Source organism: Oryx dammah, unplaced genomic scaffold (genome assembly GCF_014754425.2).
Source record: "Oryx dammah isolate SB20612 unplaced genomic scaffold, SCBI_Odam_1.1 HiC_scaffold_18, whole genome shotgun sequence".
NCBI lineage: Eukaryota > Metazoa > Chordata > Mammalia > Artiodactyla > Bovidae > Oryx > Oryx dammah.
This window is the reverse complement of record NW_024070202.1, coordinates 6,697,227-6,720,063: the sequence shown is the minus strand read 5'-3', so window position 1 is coordinate 6,720,063 and position 22,837 is coordinate 6,697,227. Positions and strand designations below refer to the sequence as shown.

The window sequence follows — 22,837 nt, the reverse complement described above, 5'->3', positions numbered from 1 at the left end:
GGCTCCATCCGAGCCTTGCAGGGGACGCGGGCCCAGCTCGCTGCAGCCCCACCGCTCCACCACTCACTAATAACGACGACAGGGGGCACACTGCGGGTCGGTGTTTTTCTGGGACTCGCTTTCGTGTCCAGGCCCGCAGTCTGAGATCTGTAGGACCCCCGGCAGCGCCGGGAATGCAGCCCCTGCCCTCGTGGTCCGGCGAGTCCATCTAGGGAGCCTCGGGGTCGGGCGGCTCGGGGCCAGGCGGGGACCGGGCGCGCGCGGGCCGTGGGGCTCAGCTGTGCTGCTGTTCTCTCCGCAGGGACGGCGGCTCCCGGCTGGCGGCGGCGCGCCCCCGGGCTGTGAATGCGACTCGCCCCTCGGCCGCGCTCCCCGCCCGCCCGCCCGCCGGGACGCGGTAGGGAATGCCCAGCTCCACTGCGATGGCAGTTGGCGCGCTGTCCAGTTCCCTCCTGCTCACCTGCTGCCTGATGGTGGCCCTGTGCAGCCCGAGGATCCCGCTGGAGAAGCTGGCCCAGGCGCCGGAGCGGCCGGGCCAGGAGAAGCGCGAGCACGCGTCTCGGGACGGCCCGGGGCGGATGAGCGAGCTCGGGCGCCCGGCGAGGGACGAGGGCGGCGGCGGCGGCCGGGACTGGAAGGGCAAGAGCGGCCGCGGGCTGGCCGGCCGGGAGGCGTGGAGCAGGCAGAAGCAGGCCTGGGCCGCCCAGGGCGGGGGCGCCGGGGCCGGGGACCTGCAGGGGCGGCCCCGCGGGGATACCCCGCACGAAGAGCCCCCGGCCGCCGCCGCCCAGGACGTGGCGGGTCCGGAGTCGGAGCCCACGCCCGAGCCGCCGGAGGAGTACGCGTACCCGGATTACCGGGGCAAGGGCTGCGTGGACGAGAGTGGCTTCGTGTACGCTATCGGGGAGAAGTTTGCTCCGGGGCCCTCGGCCTGCCCGTGCCTGTGCACCGAGGAGGGACCGCTGTGTGCACAGCCCGAGTGCCCGCGGCTGCACCCGCGCTGCATCCACGTTGACACCAGCCAGTGCTGCCCGCAGTGCAAGGAGAGGAAGAACTACTGCGAGTTCCGGGGCAAGACCTACCAGACCCTGGAGGAGTTCGTGGTAAGAGGCCAGCGCCCGGGCGACTTTGCACGTCCCAGGAGCCGGTGAGCTGGCTCCTCGCCCCCACTTTGGAGAAGAGGCGCCCTGAGGTTCTCAGAGGTGGACGGCGCTGTGCCTGTGTCCCCTCTCTTTTTCAGTACAGAGGTAATTTTTGAAAGCCACGTGCCCAGCTGACATGCGTTTGCTACAAAAGGGTTTCCTTAAAGCCCGTGGCACCAAAGCCCGAGCAAAAAGCCCAGGCTGCGTTTTTAACCTTAATTGGCTGCTCCGGAGTTAAAAGTGTTGCTGCTGAAATGTTCACCCTGTTTTCAAACACTGGGCAATTTACCTTGCTGTTTGGGATGTATTCTTCAGTTAATAGTTCATTAAGGGAGACTATTCATATAAATAAGCCATTTCCCTGGATTATGTGCTGGGTATCAGGCAGATGTTCTAGAAATTAAAACAAAACAAAATTCTTGCTGATTGGATGACAAAACATGGTCCATGGCAAAAATAAGTCCAGGTTATGGTTTTTAAAATGGTTTTATTTTAGGTGAGTACTGGTCATAATATTAGTAGCGCTATTTCCTGAATGCCTACAGTAATGTCACACCTGCAGGCTGCATTTTCACCTATACTAACTTAGTTAAACCTCAAGCTAGGCTATAAAGTCGATTAATATCTGTTACCTCCAGTTGATGGAGAAGAGGAAACTGAGACAGAATATTTAAATAAGGTGTCCAGGGCTACACAGCTGGTAAGGAGCAGATTCAGTGCCTCAAGCCTGCTTTGATACTCTAGGCTCTATTTACACCAAAAGCCCAGCCCCACGGGTGCTGGGTGGACAGACTGCCCAGTGGGTGTGCTGGCCAGGGGCTAACTTGCCCAGAGCCCTGCTTCTTCACTAGCGGCCCTGGCAGACCACCCGCACCCCTGCTCAGCCTTTCCAGCCCCCCAGGGTTGGCTCAGCCTCTGGCCTGCCTGGACTTGGCCGGTTGACTTGGCATGCCAGAGTTTTCCTGGGCAGCAGAGCGTGTCCTGGGACCTCCGGCCCCCAAAGCTGAGTGAGGAGGCAGATGGGGAGGAATCTCCTCCAAGGTCTCCAGAACAGAGCCTCTGAGATCTACAGATTGAGAATGTGGCCAGGGTGTGACAGCAGGTAGTGAGTTTCAGGAATGAATTCCTGAGTGCTGTAGAAATACTCTCTTTCCTCTCATCTGTAAAGTAAGGCTAGCCATTCCTTAAGGCTCCCTGGAGTTTTAACCACCTGATATTCAAGGTCTAACTCCAGGCAAACATGTTGAAGACAATTCTTGGCTTCAGCCCTTTGGAGGACCAGACAACTTTGAGGAGAACTTTATGGGAACCAGGCCCTGGCCATACAATAGCAGTCAGGAACTCTGCTCTCAAAATTCTCCTAGAGGACTGAAGAGCCAGACAGATGCCTCTGCAGAAGTTTTGGGTGCAGCCCGAAGCACAGAAGCAGAGCTGGCCCTGGGAGCTGGTAGGACCCAAAGGAGCCACTTTCTGTGTTGGCCAGAATGGGGCTGTAGCCAAACAATTCCTGGAGTTTCAGGTTCATCGAAAGTGTTATAAGATCAAAGACAAGGAGTTCGTTTTTTTATTAATAATATTTACTGTCTGCACTATGTGTAGTAACATAATCGTTTCTTATATATCCCATGAGGTGGGCTGAGGAATTACTAACATTTTGATCTCAGAAGCCCAAACACATCACAGAGCAGCCATCACAGGCAGAAGGAAGAATTCAAATCTGTTTGAGTTATTCATTGCTAAATGCTGGATGCCATGGACTGTTTGTGTATATGGTTGGTGGGGGAATCTCCTGTTGGATTCCTGTTTCCAAAAATTAGTGCCTACCCTGATGGCTCAGCTGGTAAAGAATCTGCCTGCGATGCAGGAGACTCAAGTTCAATGCCTGGGCCTGGAAGATCCCCTGGAGGAGGAAATAGCAACCCCTTCCAGAATTCTTGCCTGGGAAATCCCATGGACAGAGGAGACTGGAGGGCTCCAGTCCATAGCATCGCAAAGAGTCAGACACGAGTAAGCATGAGAATGAACAAATGAAAGTGGAATGTGTTTCCTAGTCTGGAGATGGGAGATTTTAGCAAGAAAAGGGAGTTTGGAGAGATGATTATCTCAGGAAGAATCAAAATATTAATAAAGCTATTTTTAGAGTATTAGGTGCATCTTTCATCTTCAAGTGACACTTCATTTTTAACTTTCATCCAATCATTACCAGCTGCTAGGATGACACATGTATGAGGGTTGAGCAGCTGCTGCAAAGTTTCCACTATATTCCTGCTCCTATGACATGTACAATTGCATAAGGATTTCACTGTATATATCATGCTTGTTCATGTCTGTTAGTATCAGGAACATTTCTAGGTGTTTCCCTGATTTAGTGTGGCTTTGTGCAAATTTCCTTCCAAGACCAAAAGGATGCAGGGCTTTGTCAGGGGTGTTGGGAGGTTGAGCTTAGAAGGGTTTAGGGTCAGCTGTGGTGGCTCATTGGTAAAGAATCCACCTGCAATGCAGGAGACCTGAGTTCAGTCCCTGGCTCAGGAAGATCCTGGGGAGAAGGGAATGGTTACCCACTCGAGTATTCTTGCCTGGAGAATTCCATGAAGAGAGGAGCCTACTAGGCGACACAGTCCATGGGGTCACAAAGAGTCAGACACAACTGAGCAACTAAGCGCACAGGGTCAGCCGTGAGTCCATGGGGTTTGCCCCCATGCCTGGTCTGGGCCCACTGGGCTTCCAGGAGGTCCTCCAGGGCTTGCTGGTTACATAGCAGAGAAAACAGAAAAGGAAAGCATTTTATATCTGAAGCTCTGGGGGCTTCTCTGAGAAAAGTGCAGTTCAGTGGAGGTTGTGGTCTCAAGGGTCACGCATGAAACACTGCTGACCACGGCAAAATTGGAGGTGAAAGGGAGACTGGTTCTGGTCCGCTTTCCCTGAGGCACACAGGCGCTGTGGTAGTCTCTACTCTACTTTCTGAGAGAGAGATTACTGATGGAGACTGGGAGCTTGGCAGAACTGATCCTTGTGCCTGTGATGTGTAGGCAGCCCCAGACAAACATCATTCCTCCCAGCCCTCCTGTGAGTCTCCGTTCTAGGGGCCTGTCTGCAGTCACTGTGCCAGCTGCACACTGAAGCCAAATCAACTGACACCTCAGAGTTTGGAGCAGATAAATGTGTATTTATTGCAGGGCCATGCATCCAGTAGTCATATATGGATGTGAGAGTTGGACCATAAAGAAGGCTGAATGCCAAAAGACTGATGCTTTTGAACCATGGTGTTGGAGAAGACTCTTGCGAGTCCCTTGGACTGCAAGAAGATCAAACTAGTCAATCCTAAAGGAAATCAACCCTGAATATTCATTGGAGGGACTGATGCTGAAGCTGAAGCTCCAATACTTTGGCCACCTGATGCTAAGAGCTGACTTATTAGAAAAGATCCTGATGCTGGGAAAGGTTGAAGGCAAGAGGAGAAGGGGATGGGATGAGGATGAGATGGTTGGATGGCATCACTGACTCAATGGACATGAGTTTGAGCAAGCTCCGGGAGATAGTGAAGGACAGGGAAGCCTGGCATGCTGCAGTCCATGGGGTCGCACGGAATTAATCATGACTGACTGAACAGCAATAACAACAGTGCAAGGAGCATGGGGAAGGAGAGGGGTTTCAGACAAGATTTTACTGGCAAAATTTGGGAGGTAGGCTGCTGGGTATGTAACCCTTCTCTGATTGGTTGGTAGTGAGGTCACAGGGCGGTGCTCTAGGAATTTTTTGCTCAGCCTGAAGTTACCGTTGCCCAGGAGAGTAGGTGCGTTAGTTCCTGCAAAGGAATTCAAAGATATATTTCAGAGGTCTGTGTCCATGCCCCAGGAGGAACTAGGGCCCTCCTCCATCTGCACTACTCTTTCTTTTTGCATTCTTCATGCCCCTAATTATTGATGTTTGAATCTGCCCTTTGGAACTCAGGGAAGGTCTTGGAGGCTAAAATCTTTGTCCTACAAAGGAGAAATAAAACACAGAAAGGTTTTTGTACTAGGGAGGGGCCCACAGAGTCCTGCTCACTTTCACTCTCTGCCCAGTTTGCTCTGTACTTCGGTCTGTCTCTTCCCTTCTCTCCAGGCTCTTTACCCCTTTAAAACCCTCATTCCTTACAACCTAGTTGATCTTGGGCAGATGTCAGCTGAAGACCTCACTCTTCAATGAAATACCATTGAGTTGCTAATAATTCTTAGAGTACACCTCATCCCGCCAGGGGTGTTTACAATTTCATTTGTATATCCATATAAAAACATAGTTACTACTAGAATGCCTTCCATTGCCTCTCAAATCATACCTAGTATCCTGTTCTTACACCAACAAGTCTCCAACTTTGAGCAAGGAAACCTGTCTCTTGGTTTATATTTTTCATACATGAACACTGTTCCATTTGCCTAACAAAATGCCCCAGACCTGGTGGCTTCCAGTAGAAGTTTGTTGTCTTATAGCCCTGAAGACTGGGAGTCCAAGATCAAGGAGTGGGTGGGGCTGTTTCCCCCGGGGCCTCCCTACTGGGCGTGTAGATGGCTGTCTTCCCGAGTCCCTCTGTGTGTAACTTACCCTGATCTCTTCCTATAAGGACACCACTCATCCTGGATTAGGGCCCACTCATATGATCTTATTTCACCTTGATGGCCTCTGTCAAGACCTTGTCTCTAAGTACAGTCACATGCTGAGCTCTTGGGTTTAGGATTTCAATGTCTGAATCTGGGAGGGGACCCAGTCCAGCCTGTAACATTGGGTGTCAGTGATCAGAGTTGACCTCATAGGCTTGGGTCCAGGGAGGTGTAAAGAGTGTGGTGGGACAAGGATGCATCAGCAAGAGTGATTGGAAGAATGAATTCATAGAAAAGGCACAGAGGGATGGGTAGCACAAAAAATGCCTGAGAAACATAAATAAAAGGTAATGAAGCTGCCCACGCAGATCACGGTGATTCGGTGTCTGTTCCAATCGGAGCACCATTTTAGGAATTATCGTGCTATTTAAGTCAGTGGGTGCTTGTGTCATGTGAAGGCCTCACTTTTAAATTTGCCCCTGAGAACTTCCATGCAGACCAGCAGCAAGTCAGATTTGAAATTCTTTCATTAAAAAATGACTCCATTTTGAGCAACAGAAGAACTTGTTCCCCTCCTGGGAATCCTGATTTCTGGGGGACTGTGAGGACAGAATTGGGGTCTGCAAATTTGTTTCCCTGTTTCATAGAATCTCATGGAATGTGTGACTCCCCTAGATAAGGCCACTCAGGAGAACTGAACTTTCACTTTGCTTTTGTTGGAATGACATCAGTTCTGTGTATCCACACTGGTTATTATGGCAGATCAGGAGCTCTGATTGGCAATTGTATAAGAGCTTGAAGAAAAGAGAAAATGAATTATTAATACGTGCTCCTTGCTAGGCTGTCTTGCAAAGCACGGGCAAAGTTGGACAGGAAATCAGTGAATGAGGGAGCCATGGGTGAGATGATTGGGGACCACTGAGTTACATGCCGTTCCTGGGGCCTCAGCATCTGACTTGTTACAAAATCTCCTTTCTAGGAGTTTATTAATGGAAAACAACCTACATGAAATTTGGAATCAAAAGCATCATCTCAACAGATCTGTAATGCAATTATGAGAAAGTGCCAAGAAGGAAGACACAATTCTCCATGTTTTTCGGTCTAATAGGATTTATATTCTTTGTACTGATGCTACTTAAATCAAAATAATACCATTATTGTTTTCCTTTGCAAAAGAAAGTGAACTGAGTTGTGTAAAGTGGACGTTCTTTTACGGAAGTCGGTATCATGTGTATGCTATTGCTACCACTGAGTTTGTTTTGGTTCCTAGTAAGATTTGATGAATTCTGGACTTCTTAGTTTCTGCCTTTCTGTCTAAAGCCATTTAAGTGGTAACAATTTTATTTTTAAAGCAAGGAGAGTCCATATAGTTTCTCTAGATCTTTCAATGTGTCCCTAACTCAGGTGGGAGAAACTTAACGTGAATGACTGCTTTTTTTACCTGGTCCACATGGTACTTTATATGCACATATGAGATAGGTACTATAAAAGTTCTTGCAGGACAGTTGTTCATATCCAAACTTTCCTAAAAACTCTGGTCCATAAGATGTTCAATCTATGCCAAAATGTCCTTGATATCTGCATGATCACTTGGTCCAGTCCAAAACTTTCAAAAGATATTTGCTCCATGCCAAGAGGTCCTTGAAGCAACATGCATGGACCTAGAAATTATCACACTAGGTGAAGGTCAGACAAAGAAATACAAATATCATATGATATTGATATCATTTATATGTGGAATCCCCAAAATAATGATACAAATGAACTTATTTACAAAAGAGAAATAGACTCACAGACATAGAAAATAAGCTTATGGTTACCAAAGGGGAAGGCTGGGGAAGGGATAATTTATGAGTTTAGGATTAACAAATACATATTCAGTTCAGTTCAGTTCAGTCACTCAGTCGTGTCCCACTCTCTGCGACCCCATGAATCACAGCACGCCAGGCCTCCCTGTCCATCACCAACTCCCGGAGTTCACTCAGACTCACGTCCATCGAGTCAGTGATGCCATCCAACCATCTCATCCTCTGTCGTCCCCTTCTCCTCCTACCCCCAATCCCTCCCAGCATCAGAGTCTTTTCCAATGAGTCAACTCTTCGCATGAGGTGGCCAAAGTCCTGGAGTTTCGGCTTCAGCATCATTCATTCCAAAGAAATTCCAGGGTTGATCTCCTTCAGAATGGACTGGTTGGATCTCCTTGCAGTCCAAGGGACTCTCAAGAGTCTTCAACACCACACTTCAAAAGCATCAATTCTTTGGCACTCAGCCTTCTTCACTACTATATATAAAATAGTTATTTAACAAGAGCTTTACTGTATAGCCCAGGGAACTATATTCAGTATCTTGTAATAACCAGTGATGGAAAAGAATCTGAAAAAGTTATATGTACATATATAGATATTTATATATATATAAAACTGAATCACTTTGCTGTATATCAGAAACCAACACAGAATTGTAAATCAACTGTATTCATTAGAAAAGGAAAAAGTACCTGCTGTTTGGTCCTGTCCCAAATCATATGGCATGGATTCTTTGAACAGGACCAAATTTTAAGGGCCTTTTGGCGTGGGCCAATTGTCTTACAGATGTTTTAGACAGGACCAGTACCTGCTAACCTAAAAGTTTAGTCTTTTATGACAAGAAGAAGAAAACCAACATTTATCCAGGGCTTATATGTTTTATATTTTGGGGGTGTGATTCACACAACAGACTGACGAGTTGCTGGTATTTTCTTTAAGGAGAGAAAACTAAGTTTCAAAACAGGTAAGTAACTTGATGAAAGTCATCAAGCTAGCAACAGGGTGTTGGGGCACAGGATTTGAGTCCTGGTCTGTTGGACCTTTCCTTCCCGCCCTGCTCCCTTATCTTCCTGATCCCAGGGGGTGGAGGGGCATTTTGTGTGTGGCTGGGAGAATTTCTGGTACCTGGAAAAGGAAAGGCTTATACTGGCCTGGTAAACACTGAATGAATTTGGTTGCGTTTATGTGGATGTGTGTTATGTTTCACTTATAACATAGAGGACAAAGCCATAGGGAACAAAATGAGCATCTGTGGGCTTCAAAGTATGAAATCTTGAGTTGTAAGGAGAACATGAGCTCTGAGCCCCAGGAGCTCCCTGAGGGCAAAGAGGAAGGTTCCAGTAGGTTCCAGATCTTGGCCAGGGGGTAGGACCTCAAAGGTCGTCAGGCCATGGGGTGCAGACTGGTGGTCTGACAACCAGCCCTGGCCCAGGGAGTGCTCTGCTTGGCTCGCAGGGCATCAGCTGTTTGTGTCACTGGAGCAGACATTTAACAAGTGAGAGGTTCATACAGATACTTCAATTGCCAGTTTGTCATGAGAACAGGGGGAGTCCCAGATGGTAGCCATCTGCCAGGGCCACGCTGCTCCTTGAGAAGGGCATTGGCTCCCCAGGAGACCATCACCCCCCTGGCCTGACTCTCCCATGGTCCTACAGTCATGTGGCTTTGTGATGCTGTCTGTTCACAAGTGAAGAGGTGTCACCATATAAAACCAATAACTTCTTCAAGATCAAACAAGCCAGCCTGCATCAGAGGCGGCTCAGGGACCCTAGCCACCCTCTCCAGCCTTGTCCTTCAGTTGGCATGGATAGTCAGTCTCTAGTGAGCTCTTGTTCTATGTCCAAGGATGATAATCGTGCATGCTCAGTCACTCAGTCATGACCAACTCTTTGTGATCCCATACTCTTTGCAACCCCATGGACTGCAGCCTGCCAGGCTCCTCTGTCCATGCAGTTTTCCTGTCCATGCAGGCAAGAATACTGCACCATTTCCTCCTCCAGAGGATCTTCCAAACCCAGGGATCGAACCCATGTCTTCTGCATTGGCAGGTAGATGCTTTACCACTGCACCAACTGGGAAGTCCAGGCAACAGAGCCTCCTTATTAGCTGGTAGAAAACTGTAGCAAGGATCCTGCTTGTCTCTTGTGTTATAGGAAGGAGGTGAGAGATGTGAGAACCCACAGAGCTCTGTACAAATAGCAGAGCAAAAGCCTGCTGCTTGTGTGGCCTGGGGGGTGAGCATCTCAGGAGTGGTCCTGCCTCTAGTGAGGTACTTGGTCTCCAGGAGGATGGCCCATGAAGAAGGTCCTCATTGTTAGGAGGTGACCCTAGGGAGCTGTGTGTTCCCATAAATAGTTCCTCCTCGGATCTGATACATCCCAACAGAAAATTCATTCTTGCATTTATTTATTCAAAAATACTTTTTTGAATAAATCTTTGCAGGCATTGGCCTAGATCCTGGCGATACAGTGACAAACTGCCGGGACCTTGTAGAGAGAGATGTGCCCAGAGGTTGGTCATGGGGCACGGGGTGTCTGCCAGGCAGTGGGTGGAGGCCACTCATTCAGACCCCACGGCTGTTGATGGTTTGCCTTAAAATGGCAGAGGAAGCCTGGGGCCGATTTCGGGGGAAAGACCAAGCCTGTTTCAAATAGAACACTTGTGAGCTTGAGTAAAGGATCCAGTTTTCCACTCAAGTCTGCAGCCCCTGTAGCCATCCTTCATGGCATGGTTCTGACCACGTAGCCGGAAATCCTTCTTGCTGCTTATCTGTTCCAAGGCTGAGATCCTGCCAGCTGGATTTCACTTCTCTTTCTATTTCTGCCGGGCACTGGGGTGCGGCCAGGACATAGAGTGCCTTTCGAATGGATGCAGAAAGCGATGATGTCAGGCATCTGCCCGTGGCCCTGTGAGTTCTCAGGGAGGCCCTGGCCCGTGGAAAAACAGAGCGTTGGAAAATTAAGGCTCTGTGCATTTCCGATCATGGCAGAGGCGATTTTGCCTGAGAATATGGAAGACTTATAGCCTGAAAACCCACTGTTTTTATAAAAGTCATGAAATCTTGGATCTCATACAATAAAGCACATCTTCTTAAAAGCACAGCAGAAATGGCAAAAAGACACATACACACACACACACACACACACACTCACTCACAGAGAAATTAATCCAGAGAGGAAAGTCAGCCAGAGGGGCGGCTGGCTTCAGGGGTGGCTGGCTGAGGGCCATCACTGATGCTTGGGACCTGGACAGTTGGCACTTGTGGCCAGGCTGGGGCACGTGGCAAGCCCAGGACCACAGGTGGAGAGAGTCAGATCAGAATGTGTCTCATAAAAGCAGGCTCCCCAGAAGAGTCTGTCCTGCAGGAGGGCAGTGCAGACACAGCCCTGGACAGCCTCAGTGTGGGCAGAGCTGGGGCTCATGGTCAGCAGTTGCACGTCCCCTCCTGTGGATGCGGATGGTCATGCTTCCCTGAGTGCTCTGGATAATCCACGTGGAATATTTTCATTTAAAGGGGCCCCTGACTGGCAGTGCCCACAGGTATCGGACAGAGGCAAACATTCTCTGGCCTCGGGGACTCCCCGCAAATAACAGTTCCAAGGAATATGATGTCAAAATGACAATAACAGATAAGGAGAAAGAGCAGCTGAGACAAAAGCAGTCAGATCAGACTCAGATGTCAGGATATAAATGAGAATTATTTTTTATGCCTAGAGAAATAAATGCGGGAATAAAATAGATGGGTAAATAATATCACTATGTCCAAAGTACTCATCAGCTTTGGGAAGGAATCAGATAGAACCTCTGTAAAGGAAGGCTACAGTAAAGGGGAGAGTTTGGCAGGCAGGATGATAGATGCAGGTCTGAGATAATCTAGTGAACCTGGGGATGGACTTGAAGCAGTGGCCTGGAATGAAACACAGGGGCACAGGTGGAATGTAGGAAAGACATGCTTGGGGACATAGAGGATTGAGAGAGAAGGTAACATACGTGCAGTTAGAATTTTGAGAGATGTAGCAGAGAATGTGGGGAAAGGAAGAGATAGTGCTGGAGACTTTCTCATTGAAAGACCCCTACTTCCTGGTTCAGGAATCCCAATAAAGCTAAACAAAGATATATGCATGTGTCTATATTTATACACACACTTATATATTAAGTGAACATAACATTACATGAGCTTCACCAAAGAATTGATGCTTTCAAACTGTGGTGCTGGAGAAGATTTTTGAGAGTCTGTTGGACAGCAAGGTGATCAAACCAGTCGATCAAAAGGAAATCAACCCTGAATGTTTATTGGAAGGACTGATACTGAAGCTAAAACTCCAATACTTTGGCTAACAGATGCAAAGAGCTAACTCATTGAAATAATACCCTGATCTTGGGAAAGATTGAAGGCAGGAGGAAAAGGGGACAACAGAAGATGAGATGGTTGGATGGCATCACCAATTCAATGGATATGAGTTTGAGCAAGCTCAACAGTGATGGACAGGGAAGCCTGGTGCTACAGTCCATGGGGTCACAAAGAGTCAGACACGACGGAGCAACTGAACAACAAAAACTGGTGGCTCAGACAGTAAAGAATCCACCTTCAGTGCAGGAGACATGGGTTTGATCTCTGGCTTGGGAGAATCCCCTGGAGAAGGGAATAGCTACCGACTCCTGTATTGTTGCCTGGACAATTCCATTGACAGAGTAGCCTGGTGGGCTACAGTCTGTGAGGTCACAAAGAGTCGGACTCAATTGAGCGACTAACACTCACACACACTGCATAATATATTTAAGTATATATATGTATATATATATATGTCTGTGGGGTCGCGAAGAGTCGAACACGACTGAGCGACTTCACTTTCACTTTTCACTCTCATGCATTGGAGAAGGAAATGGCAGCCCACTCCAGTGTTCTTGCCTGGAGAATCCCAGGGATGGGGAGCCTGGTGGACTGCCATCTATGGGGTCGCACAGAGTCGGACACAACTGAAGCAACTTAGCAGCAGCAGGTGTATATAGGTATATATACATATATACACACATAGGTATATATATATACATACATACACATGTATAAAACCACAGCTAGTGATGCCACTTCTTAGTGATATGGCCCTTCTGCTCCTGAGGCAGCTCAGAAATAAATCGAAACACACACTCTCCTAGAGATGTTGGACCTTCTGTCTTGTGTCTCTGCTTTCGTTGGAGGTTGGCATGGTACAATCGTTTACACTTTCCTGGTCCAACTTTTAAAATTCCCTGGGGACTTCCCTGGTGGTCCAGGGTTAACACTTTGCCTTTCACCTCAGGGAGCACCCGTTTGATTCCTGGTTGTGGGGCTCAGATTGCACATGCTTTGTGGCCTCCAAACCAAAACATAAAACAGTGGCAATGTTTTAACAAATTCAAAAAAGACTTTAATAACAGTCCATGTCACAAAATCATTAAAAAAAAATTGTTACTTGCATTTTACTTTTAAATTCTGTGAGTTTTTTTCCCCAAAATCTATCTCCATAGTTTTGTTTCAAAAGGCTTGAAACAAATAAAGTTCGTTTCAACAAGCCAGGACTCATATTTATTCATCCCTGTTGAGATGTCAGGAGCCATAGTTTTAGGCCTGGTCACACTCTGACTTGTTGAGAGAGATGTTCTGGGGACACAGGGCTCCCGGCCGGTGGGCGCTGTCGTAGGGGCATCCCTGTCCCCCAGGCCCCAGTGCTGGGAAGCCGGATGGCCAGGATGCTGGCCATCTATTCCCACGGGGAGCAGGGCCACCCGGAGCACCTTTGCCTCAGGGTATTATTTGCCAGTAGTTCAGTCATGCCACACTTGCAGAAACGTCGGGGTCTGGGAGGCAGGAAGAGAAAGAATTCTGACAAGCCTGCTGCCTTTGCCTGGGCCTGTGAGGAGCAGGGGGCGCCAGTGGCCTGAGGGATAAACTGTGCTGTCAACCACTGGCTCAGGTCACCTCCCCCTGGCAACAGAGTTCCCCTCAGGCTTCCTGTGCCCTCCAGGGAGCCGAGGAAGTAAGCTTATCTTGCTCCAGGCTAACAGTGAGGGGCCACCGGCACAATTGAATGGTCAGCTCTCAGGCAGATGTCTGAGCTCAGAGATGGTCCCTTTCTTGTGAGTGAGCCCCATGGCATTTTAAACCTCCGTGGAGAGGGACCTCATTAATTGGAGAAACCGCTGGGCTGGCCTGTTGTAACTGCAGGATGCTGTGGAAGAGGCTGAGCTTCAAGGGGAAGTGCAGGGGCCAAGGTGTGAGCTGAGGATGCCTGTGCGCCAGGCTCAGCCCGTGGTTTAGCACTTGCTGGGTGATTGACAGCTGAGGCAGGCTGCTGGGAGCCAGGCTCCAACCTCAGATGTGTCCACGTGGCCTCTTTCTAGTTGGCGATTGTGACCCTTGTTCCCTCCAGCTCCACTGAGTCAGCTCGCCTCTGGAGGTCTTCATCTCTCCCCGTTTAGCGTTTAAGCATTATTACTTCCATCCCAAGTGAAGAATGATGAAGGAAAACAGCATGGTTTTGTTTGCTTTCAGTATGTGTACGTGTCTGTGTGTTAGGAAGGGATACACATATGGGCTTCAGTGTGTTAAGTGGTTTCTCCATTTGCCAGAGTCCCCACCACTCCCTGTTATCACCAGTTCACTGCCTCATTTCTGAACTTGTATCCCCAAGGAAACCAGTCCTCTCATCACATCTCACACCCACCTTTTAAAAGCCTGCTCTTGGAAGACAGTTTTTGTCATTTGTATATTAAGGGAAGGCTGTGCATGCTCATTTGCTTCAGTCATGTCCAACTGTTTGTGACCCCATGGACTGTAGCCCACCAGGCTCCTCTGTCCATGAGATTTTTCCTGGCAAGAATATCAGAGTGGGTTGCCATTTCTTTCTCCAGGAGATCTTCATGACCCAGGGATCAAACCAATGTCTCTTGCGTTTCATACATTGTAGGCAGATTCTTTATCACTGAGCCACCAGGGAAGCCCATTCATTTTATTGCTTCTTTCTCCTAAGGATTACTTATCTTTAACCTTTATGCTAATTCCAAAACAAAAGAGTTTAGAGCCTCTCATTATTTAAAAGGAGTTGGGCTTTTCAAATTTTTTCGGTTGTACCACTCAGCTTAAGGCTCTTAGTTTCCCGACCAGGGACTGAACCTGGGCCCTGGCAGTGGAAGCATTGAGTCCTAACCACTGGACAACCAGGGAGGTCCCAGAAGGAGTTTGGCTTTAACAGAACTGCTCCCCTGGCCTTTTCCCCGCATTTGGCCCGAGTGGGTGATCATGCCCAGTTGCCCTCATGTCCCATCTATTAGCTCTTAATTTTAGAAATCTGTGAATAGGTAAAGTATTAAAGCTGCTCCATCAAAATCTCACCATCCCCCGTAATCCCAAGTAGGAGGAGAGGGGCCCTCCCTACTTGGAGTGGGGTCCAGGCTGGGGCTCTGAGCCTGGCTGCCTGTGGCCCTGGGGTCACTCCAGACCTTGTTGGCCCCGCCTCCTCTCTGCCAGCTCTGTTTGCAGCAAGCCAAGAGCTGGAGGCCATGGCTGGGTCCACACACCTCTCTCCACTGCAGAAATAGGGGTGCAGGTGGTGTCTTAGCTCAGGCTGCTAGAGTAAAATACATGGGACTGGGTGCCTGAAACAACAGAAGGTTGCTTCTCCTGGTTCCGGAGCCTTGAAGTCTAAGATTGAGGTGCCTGCAGGGTCTGATTCTGCTTGCTCTGTCTTATACACGGCCACCTTCTCACCATGTCCTCACATGGTAGAGAGAGGGCCTTCCTCCTCACACAGGAGGACACTAACCCCACCCTAAGGGCCTCACCCTCATGAACTTGGCCTCGTCTTACCCTTATGACCTCCCACAGGTTCTACCTCCAGAGACCATCACGCTGTGGGTGAAAGCTTCACCGTATGAACTTTAACCATATGAATTTACAAATGTTCAGCTCTTAACAGGAGGCCAGCAGGTTTTTTGCTGCATCTTATTTGACTGTGTGATCTGTCAGATTGGGACCCTTCCAGGGCATTCACCAGGTCTGGATCTTCATCTCAGAAGAAGCAGCCTTCCTCATTCTCATCCCAACTATTTCATGGTGAAATACACCATGTAAACACTGTCCACATTTTTCCCCCTTCTAAGTGAGTTCCTGCATGATCCAAATTTATCCAAAGGACTTACTCACAAGAAGTTTTGAAAGATGTTAGACAGAGGGTCCTGCTTCAAGGTAAACTATAAAGGAGAAAAAGTCAGTCTTTGGTGCCTGCAAAGAAAGCAGGGCCTTGTCGGGTTGTCAGACTGTTGTTCTGTTCATCTGCTGTGTGTGTGTGTGTGTGTGTGTGTGTGTGTGTGTGTGTGTGTGTGTGTGTGGTGGGTGAAGTTGTGTTCTTCTTGAGACTGGGAACTGACAGCTCCTGGGGACAGTTCTTAATTAAGTCCCTTTGTGTGCAAATCCATTCTCTGACAGCCAGGGGAAAGACAAAAAGAACAAAACAAAAATCTCTAAAGGCAGAGGAAGCAGCCGCTTGCTGGAGCTACGAGGGACCATTTGCTGGTGTGGTGGCTGGAAGCTGGCTGTGGATCAGATTCATTTCACTCCAGAGCTGCTGTCCTTGTGGTAGGGGGAGGACAGAGAGCCTTATAGGGAGTGGGCTCCCCCTGTGGCCCTGATGGACGGGGGTGGAGCTCAGAGAGTGCTCGCAGCCTGGGAGATACAGGCTGCTGGTTGGTGCCCCCATGTCCCAGGCAGGCCTCTGCTGCTTAGGTGCTTAGTGAGGCCTTGCTCTAATTTAAGACAGTTTCAGGTGTGGAACCTGTAGTAAGGTTGGGGAAGGATTTAGTCCAAAGTGATTGTTGAAAAGAAAGCTGGGACCCGCATAGCATTTTTCAGGCTTCTTGCTGAGAGTCAGGAGATACTGGTCAGAGTAGGAAGAATCGCCCAGGACATACTCATGAAGCTGATACCTGAATGCCCCAGTGCCCTGACCAGACCCCTCAGTTCCAGCCACTGCTCTGACTTGCTAAGCAGGTTTCTTGGCTGCTCATCAGCCCTGCGAGTGTGTGTTCACTCCATACAAAAGCAGGGTTGAAAAGCATTGCTCCTGCCTTTTCCTCCAGCTCCAAAATAACCCAGCTCCCGTCATCAGAAGCTGATGAGACCTGTGGTTTAAGTAGAAGGGACTTTTTGATTCCCCGTAAGTGCATCCTGCTCACAAGTGTGACTCTGGGCACTTTGGGGAAGACACTTAGCAGCTAGAAAGGACACTCTCGCCATCTGGTGGCAGAAGTGTGACAGTGGCTTTGGGAGGATGCTGTCATCCAGGGCCAAGCCTAGACTGCTTTTAGGGAAGGGCAGTTTTAGCCTCTTATTTCTCTCTCTCTCTCTCTCTCTTTTTTTTTAGTTTCGATAACATTTACTTTTATCACATTAAATTTTTCCTTAAAATAACTTTATCCTATGAAAATATAACATTAAAAAAGTAAAAAGTGGTTGCTTATTAAAGAAGTTACTCTCCATTCAGGGAGGGAGAGAAAAGATAATATGTAAACAGAGGAATTCTCTTTTTTTAAGAAAATTTTATTTCAAAACTTTAGATTGTTGTTTTGCAGATAAAAAAATGAAATGAGAAAGTGATATAGTATCTCAAACTTGAAAACATTTACTTTCGTTTTTATTTTGAAACTATTGAAAAACTGCTCCTGAAAAAAAAAAGTTAATATTTGTACGTATCCCTGCATGGCAACTTGTTCCTTAATTGGAGATTATCAGAGTAATTAACCAAACAAAGTCATAGTATATCCCTGGGTTGGGAAGATCCCCTGGAGAAGGCAATGGCAACCCACTCCAGTATCCTTGCTTGGAAAATCCCATGGACAGAGGACTCTGACGGTCTACAGTCCATGGGGTCACTAAAGAGTCAGACACGACTGAATGACTAATATATAAATAAAACTCAGATGCACCAACACTGAGTTCTTGTTCTTTAGTTTCAGAACAGTTCTTTTAGTTCTGCTGATGGTAGAAAATGTTTGTTCTCACCAGGTCAGATTTCTGAGTCTCTTTAGGGTAGGTTCTTGGCCCCAGGAGGGAACTGTGGGGCAGTGAGACATCCTCCCTGCCTGGATGGGGCCCCTTCTCTGCCTGCCGCCTTTTCTACAGCTGACTCACCCCCATTCCAGTCTATACTCTTTCCTATCCCCTCAAGCCCTAGGGACAGCTTTACCTTTAGGAGTTGTAACATGCCTACAGCTCAGCTGGCACCTGCCATTGTCTGCAGCCTAGGCACTGAGGTGAATGACTTTGGCATGTCTTTGTAAGTCTCTGTGAGATACAGGATTCTGTTAGGTAGGGAGCCTCTAGAATCAGCCAGTGGAGGTGGGAGGATTTGGTGGTAGGTCCTGGGCAGTCTGTTCCTGTCTTTCTGTCCCAGGACCCATGCCTGCATAATCCCCCAGTCTGCAGGGTGGGTGTGTCCACATCTGGTAACTTCCATATTTGGATTTGAAGTTGGTCCATTGGGTAAGTAAGAGAGTATGTTTGTTGGTGTTTGGTTGCTAAGTTGTGTGTGAGTCTGCAGTCCCATGGACTGCAGCACTCCAGACCCCTCTGTCCTCCACTATCTCCCAGAGTTTGCTCAAATTCACGTCCATTGAGCAGTGATGCTATCTAACCGTGTTATCCTCTGCCGCCCTCTTCTCCTCTTACCTTCAGTCTTCCCCAACATCAGGGTCTTTTCCAATGAGTCGGCTCTCAGCATCACGTAGCCAAAATATTGTATCTTCAGCATCGGTCCTTCCAATGAATATTCCGGGTTGATTTCCTTTAGGATGGACTGGTTTGAGGTCCGTGCAGTCCAAGGGACTCTCTAGAGTCTTCTGCTGTGCCACAATTTGAAAGTATCAATTCTTCAGTGTTCAGCCTTTTTTATGGTCCAATTCTCACATCCATATATGACTACTGGAAAAATGCTAGATTTGACTATACAGACCTTTGTCAGCAAAGTGATGTCTCTGCTTTTGAATACGCGATGTAGGTTTGTCATAGATTCCCTTCCAAAGAGCAAGCATCTCCTAATTTCATGGCTGCAGTCACTGTCTGCAGTGATTTTGGAGCCCAAGAAAATAGTCTATCACTGTTTCCAGTTTTCCCCCTTCTATTTGCCATGAAGTGATGGGACCAGATGCCATGACCTTACTTTTTGGAATGTTGAGTTTCAAGCCAGCTATTTCACTCTCTCTTTCATCGTCATCAAGAGGCTCTTTAGTTCTTCACTTTCTACCAATGAGTGGTATCATCTGCATATCTGAAATCATTGGTATTTCTCCCAGCAATCTTGGTTCTAGCTTGTCAGAGTATGAGTCCTCAGGTATTCCATATAAGTTTTAGCTATTTATAGGAGAAGGCAATGGCATCCCACTCCGGTACTCTTGCCTGGAAAATCCAATGGATGGAGGAGCCTGGTGGGCTGCAGTCCATGGGGTCGCTAAGAGTCGGATTCGACTGAGCAACTTCACTTTCACTTTTCTGCATTGGAGAAGGAAATGGCAACCCACTCCAGTGTTCTTGCCTGGAGAATCCCAGGGATGGGGTTGCACAGAGTCGGACACGACTGAAGTGACTTGGCAGCGGCAGCAGCAGGAAACCGTGACACACAGAATAGAACAGTTAGGAGAGATGTAACAGGCAGAGCATGGTGAGACACCTGCTTCCCACGTGCAGGACTGGATTGCTCCAGAATCTCCAGGATTTGCTTACTGATGTCAGGCTGTGGGTTTAGGGGCCCAATTTCCGTCCATCCCTCTTGCACTGTCGGATCCTTTCTGTAAGTCTCCATTTTTGTGTTTATATCAGTCTAACGTCTGTATCTTCCCGTCCACTTGTGGATTAGGCATGTAATCCAAATCTTGATCCCTCGTAATAGAAGGATCTGTCTTCCCTTTGCCTTGTGTGTGGGCATCTAATCCTCCGAGCTCCTTACCAGGTGGTGACCAGCCCTTTCTGAAGCAAAGCTGTAGATTTCATTTTTTTCTGTTTCTCACGTGTTGTGCAAGTTAATTTCAGCTCTTGTGTCTTTCCCTTTTTTTCCTTGACTCAGTCAATATGTATTGAACCTGTGCAGCATTTTGCACCAGCTCAGTTGCTATAACTATCCCGATGTGACAGGGACTCAGCCCTGGCTCTTGAGTTGTGCTGAATCTAGCTAGCAGCTGACTGCAGGCTGGGAGTAAGACTGTACTCTCAGCCAGTGCGCCTGGAGGAATTCAAGGGGCCCTGGGGCTTACAGAGATTTGAAGAAAGGAGAGGATGGGGGAGCAGGAAAGGGGAAGGGAGAGGGAAGCCCTAGATTTCGGTGTTTCTCTTTGTTTTCATGTTAATCTTACTTTGCAGAATCCAACAGTACAACAGTTAGAAAAATAAAGAGGATCTCTGCTGATGGATGAAATAAAGAGAAGAGTTTATTTCAGGTTGAATGATTTTAGTTGAGAAAGGTCTGGGCTGACATCTCTTCATGCATAAATTAATCACATTTATGAAAATGTTACAATTTCTTGGGACATTTTACTAGGATTTTCATGGTCTCTCATTCGTCTGTTCTGGCAGAGGCATCTGCATTCAGCGTGGAATTAGTGGGCTTTCATGGCTTCCATGCCAGCAACCCCAGGACAAAGTTCCAGATTGGAAATATAATGCTGGTTGTTAGTCAGACAGCAGAATTCAGGTGACACAAGGCATCTTTGACTTCTCACCTGGGTCACCGGCCTTTTCTGGCAGCACAGGACAGAAAGGTGTAGAAACCGGATTTAAGAAAAGCATATTGGCATTCCCAAGTAGGTGGACATTCTGCCGGATGGTGAGGAGAAGGTGCTGTGTAGGCGGAATGGAGCAGCAGGAAGTGTCTGGAAACTAGTTTCTTTTTTGTGTCCCTGAGTTTTCATTGCAGCTTTATGGGTAACAGCCCCAAACTAGAAACAACCCAAATGTCCATAAACAAGTGAATGAATACACAAACTGCAGCATGTCTATCCAATGGAATATGATCAAAAAGGAATGGTATGCTACAGCACAGATATATCTCAAGGTCACAATGCTGAGTAAAAGAAGTAAAAAAAAGAAGAGTACATGTTGTACAAAATCAGTTGCTGTCTTGAGAATAGAAAGACGTTTAGGACACAGACAAGAGTGGGATTCGAGTTCAGCATTTGAACACAATAGTTTTCTGCTGTGTTTCAGAGCCTGGTCCTTCTCACTGTTATAATGATCATAACCATGGTTGTGAAATGACACAAGGCAAAGCTCCTTACAGACAGAGATCTGACTGCACCTGAATTCATGAATGTGAAATATATGGGATAAAATACAACTGCTAATAGGTGACTTGCACAGAAGGTCTTCCCAAACCACTACTCACTTATAGACATCATTTACATGTGAGGCGATTGATGTAAGTAGTGTCCCTCATGAAGGCCTCATTTTACACTTCATGTGTAAATCATTTCGTGTGTAAACTACATTGCTTGCTCCTACTTAACTGTTTAGAAATAAACTCAGTATTTAGAGTCTTACTGCCTATGCACATGTGATATGGACCTGTACGTCATTACTGAGCATTCTAAGGTTCTAACTATGAAAACACTTAGTCACTGTCAAGTTAATATCTTTCTTTTATCTGTTCATAGATGGTTCAGCGAAAACATGTTCCGGCAAGTCTGTTCTTCATGGTTTTGCTTCAGGTTGAAAGTGAAAGTGTTAGTTGCTCAGTAATATCTATGTCTTTGCAACCCCATGGACTATAGCCCGCCAGCCTCCTCTGTCCATGGGATTCTCCAGGCAAGGATACTGGAGTGGGTTGCCACTTCCCTCTCCAGAGGATCTTCCTGACCCAGGGAAAGAACTGGGGTCGCCTGCATTGCAGGCAGATTCTTTACAAGTTGGGCCACCAGGGAAGCCCTTCAGATGAGATCCACTTTGAGGCTGTTCGTAAGTCACGGTCACTGGGGTGACTCTGAAAGCAGAGGAGGCCCGTGAGACAGAGAGGCCCTCGGCATCCAGACTTGAATCCCAGGCCGGTCAATTGCTGGCCCCTCACCAGCCTTCCTAGCCATCACCCCCCTCCCAGCCATGACCAATGTTCCCACCTTTCTGGAAATAGCACACAGTGGGGGCTCATCATCTGGCCTCAGGACTGGGATAAATGAATGAGTGACGTAGAGCTTATCTTTACTCTCATTCTGAAAAATCGTTTTCTTCTTCAACACAACATTTGATTACTTCAGTCCATGGTGGGTTCCTTGAGAGTGACTCCTTTTCCTCAAATGACCAAGTGCTCTTCCAGGCTCTGCATCTAATTTCTAATCTGTACAAAACTTGGATTTGTAACTGGAAGACTGCAGAGGGTGATATTTAAGTCATTGGATGTGTTATACACAGTGTAGGTAGCTATTGCTTAACAGGAGAGACCGCAGAAATGTACCTTAGAAGCTTACGTTGCTGCTCACAGATTCAGGAATGCACTAGGCATCCTTACCTTCAGTTTGCACTGAAGGACAGAGAACATGGGGTGGCAGGAGGCCTTTTGGTGTTCAAGCTGGTAGCTGAGGATTCTGTGGCTCGGGCAGTGCTCAGACCTGGCGCCTGGAGTCAGAGCAGCCATGTGGAATCTGATCAGGCGCTGGGCAGGCTGACCTCCCACCAGTTTCCTAGAGGCCAGTCTGCTGCCCCCGCCTGCTACCATTGGGCAAGGGGGTTTTCAGCCACACACGTGGTTGGGGAAGGCAGAGCACGGACTGAAGTCTGGGAGGGACACCCTTGTGATCTTGACTGTAAGCCTAAACTCCAGTTTTTGAGAAGTAAATAAACCTCCACATAGTTGAACCAGGATTTCCAAATATTTAGTGATAGTAAAACCCACAACCCAATCTTTGATCAAGTTGCAAACCTTTTTTAAAAAAACTTATTTATTAGTTTAAGTTACTTAATTTATTCATGAATAATTTGGCTGTGCCAAGTCAGCATGGGACCTTCTATCTTTGTTGTGGCTTGCAGTATGTGGGATCTAGTTCCCTGACCAGAAATTGAACGCGGGCCTTCTGCACTGAGCGTGCAGAGTCTTAACCACTGGACTGTTGAGGCAGTTTGAGCATGCGTTGGAAAATAATTTCCAGACACAGAGCATTTCAGAAGGGAGTGTTTATTAAGAACAAAGAGCAGAGATAACGTGGGTGCTGTGAGCACAGCAGGCAGACTTCCTGCAGACCAGGGAGAGTCAGTAGTTTTCGTAGGTTAGTAGCTGATTTTTATAGCCTCCAAACAAAGAAA

At 47.7% G+C, this 22,837-nt stretch overlaps 1 protein-coding gene across 1 annotated transcript in view; it reads left to right on the top strand.

Annotated features, from left to right (window-relative positions):
* The first annotated feature begins 404 nt into the window (after positions 1 to 404).
* The window catches only part of VWC2 (von Willebrand factor C domain containing 2), a 131,478-nt gene continuing 109,045 nt past the window's right edge, over positions 405 to 22,837 (top strand). The window contains exon 1 of the mRNA XM_040260238.1: positions 405 to 1,103. Within this exon, the coding sequence (XP_040116172.1) occupies positions 405 to 1,103 (699 nt within the window). The remainder of the gene's footprint in view (positions 1,104 to 22,837) is intronic.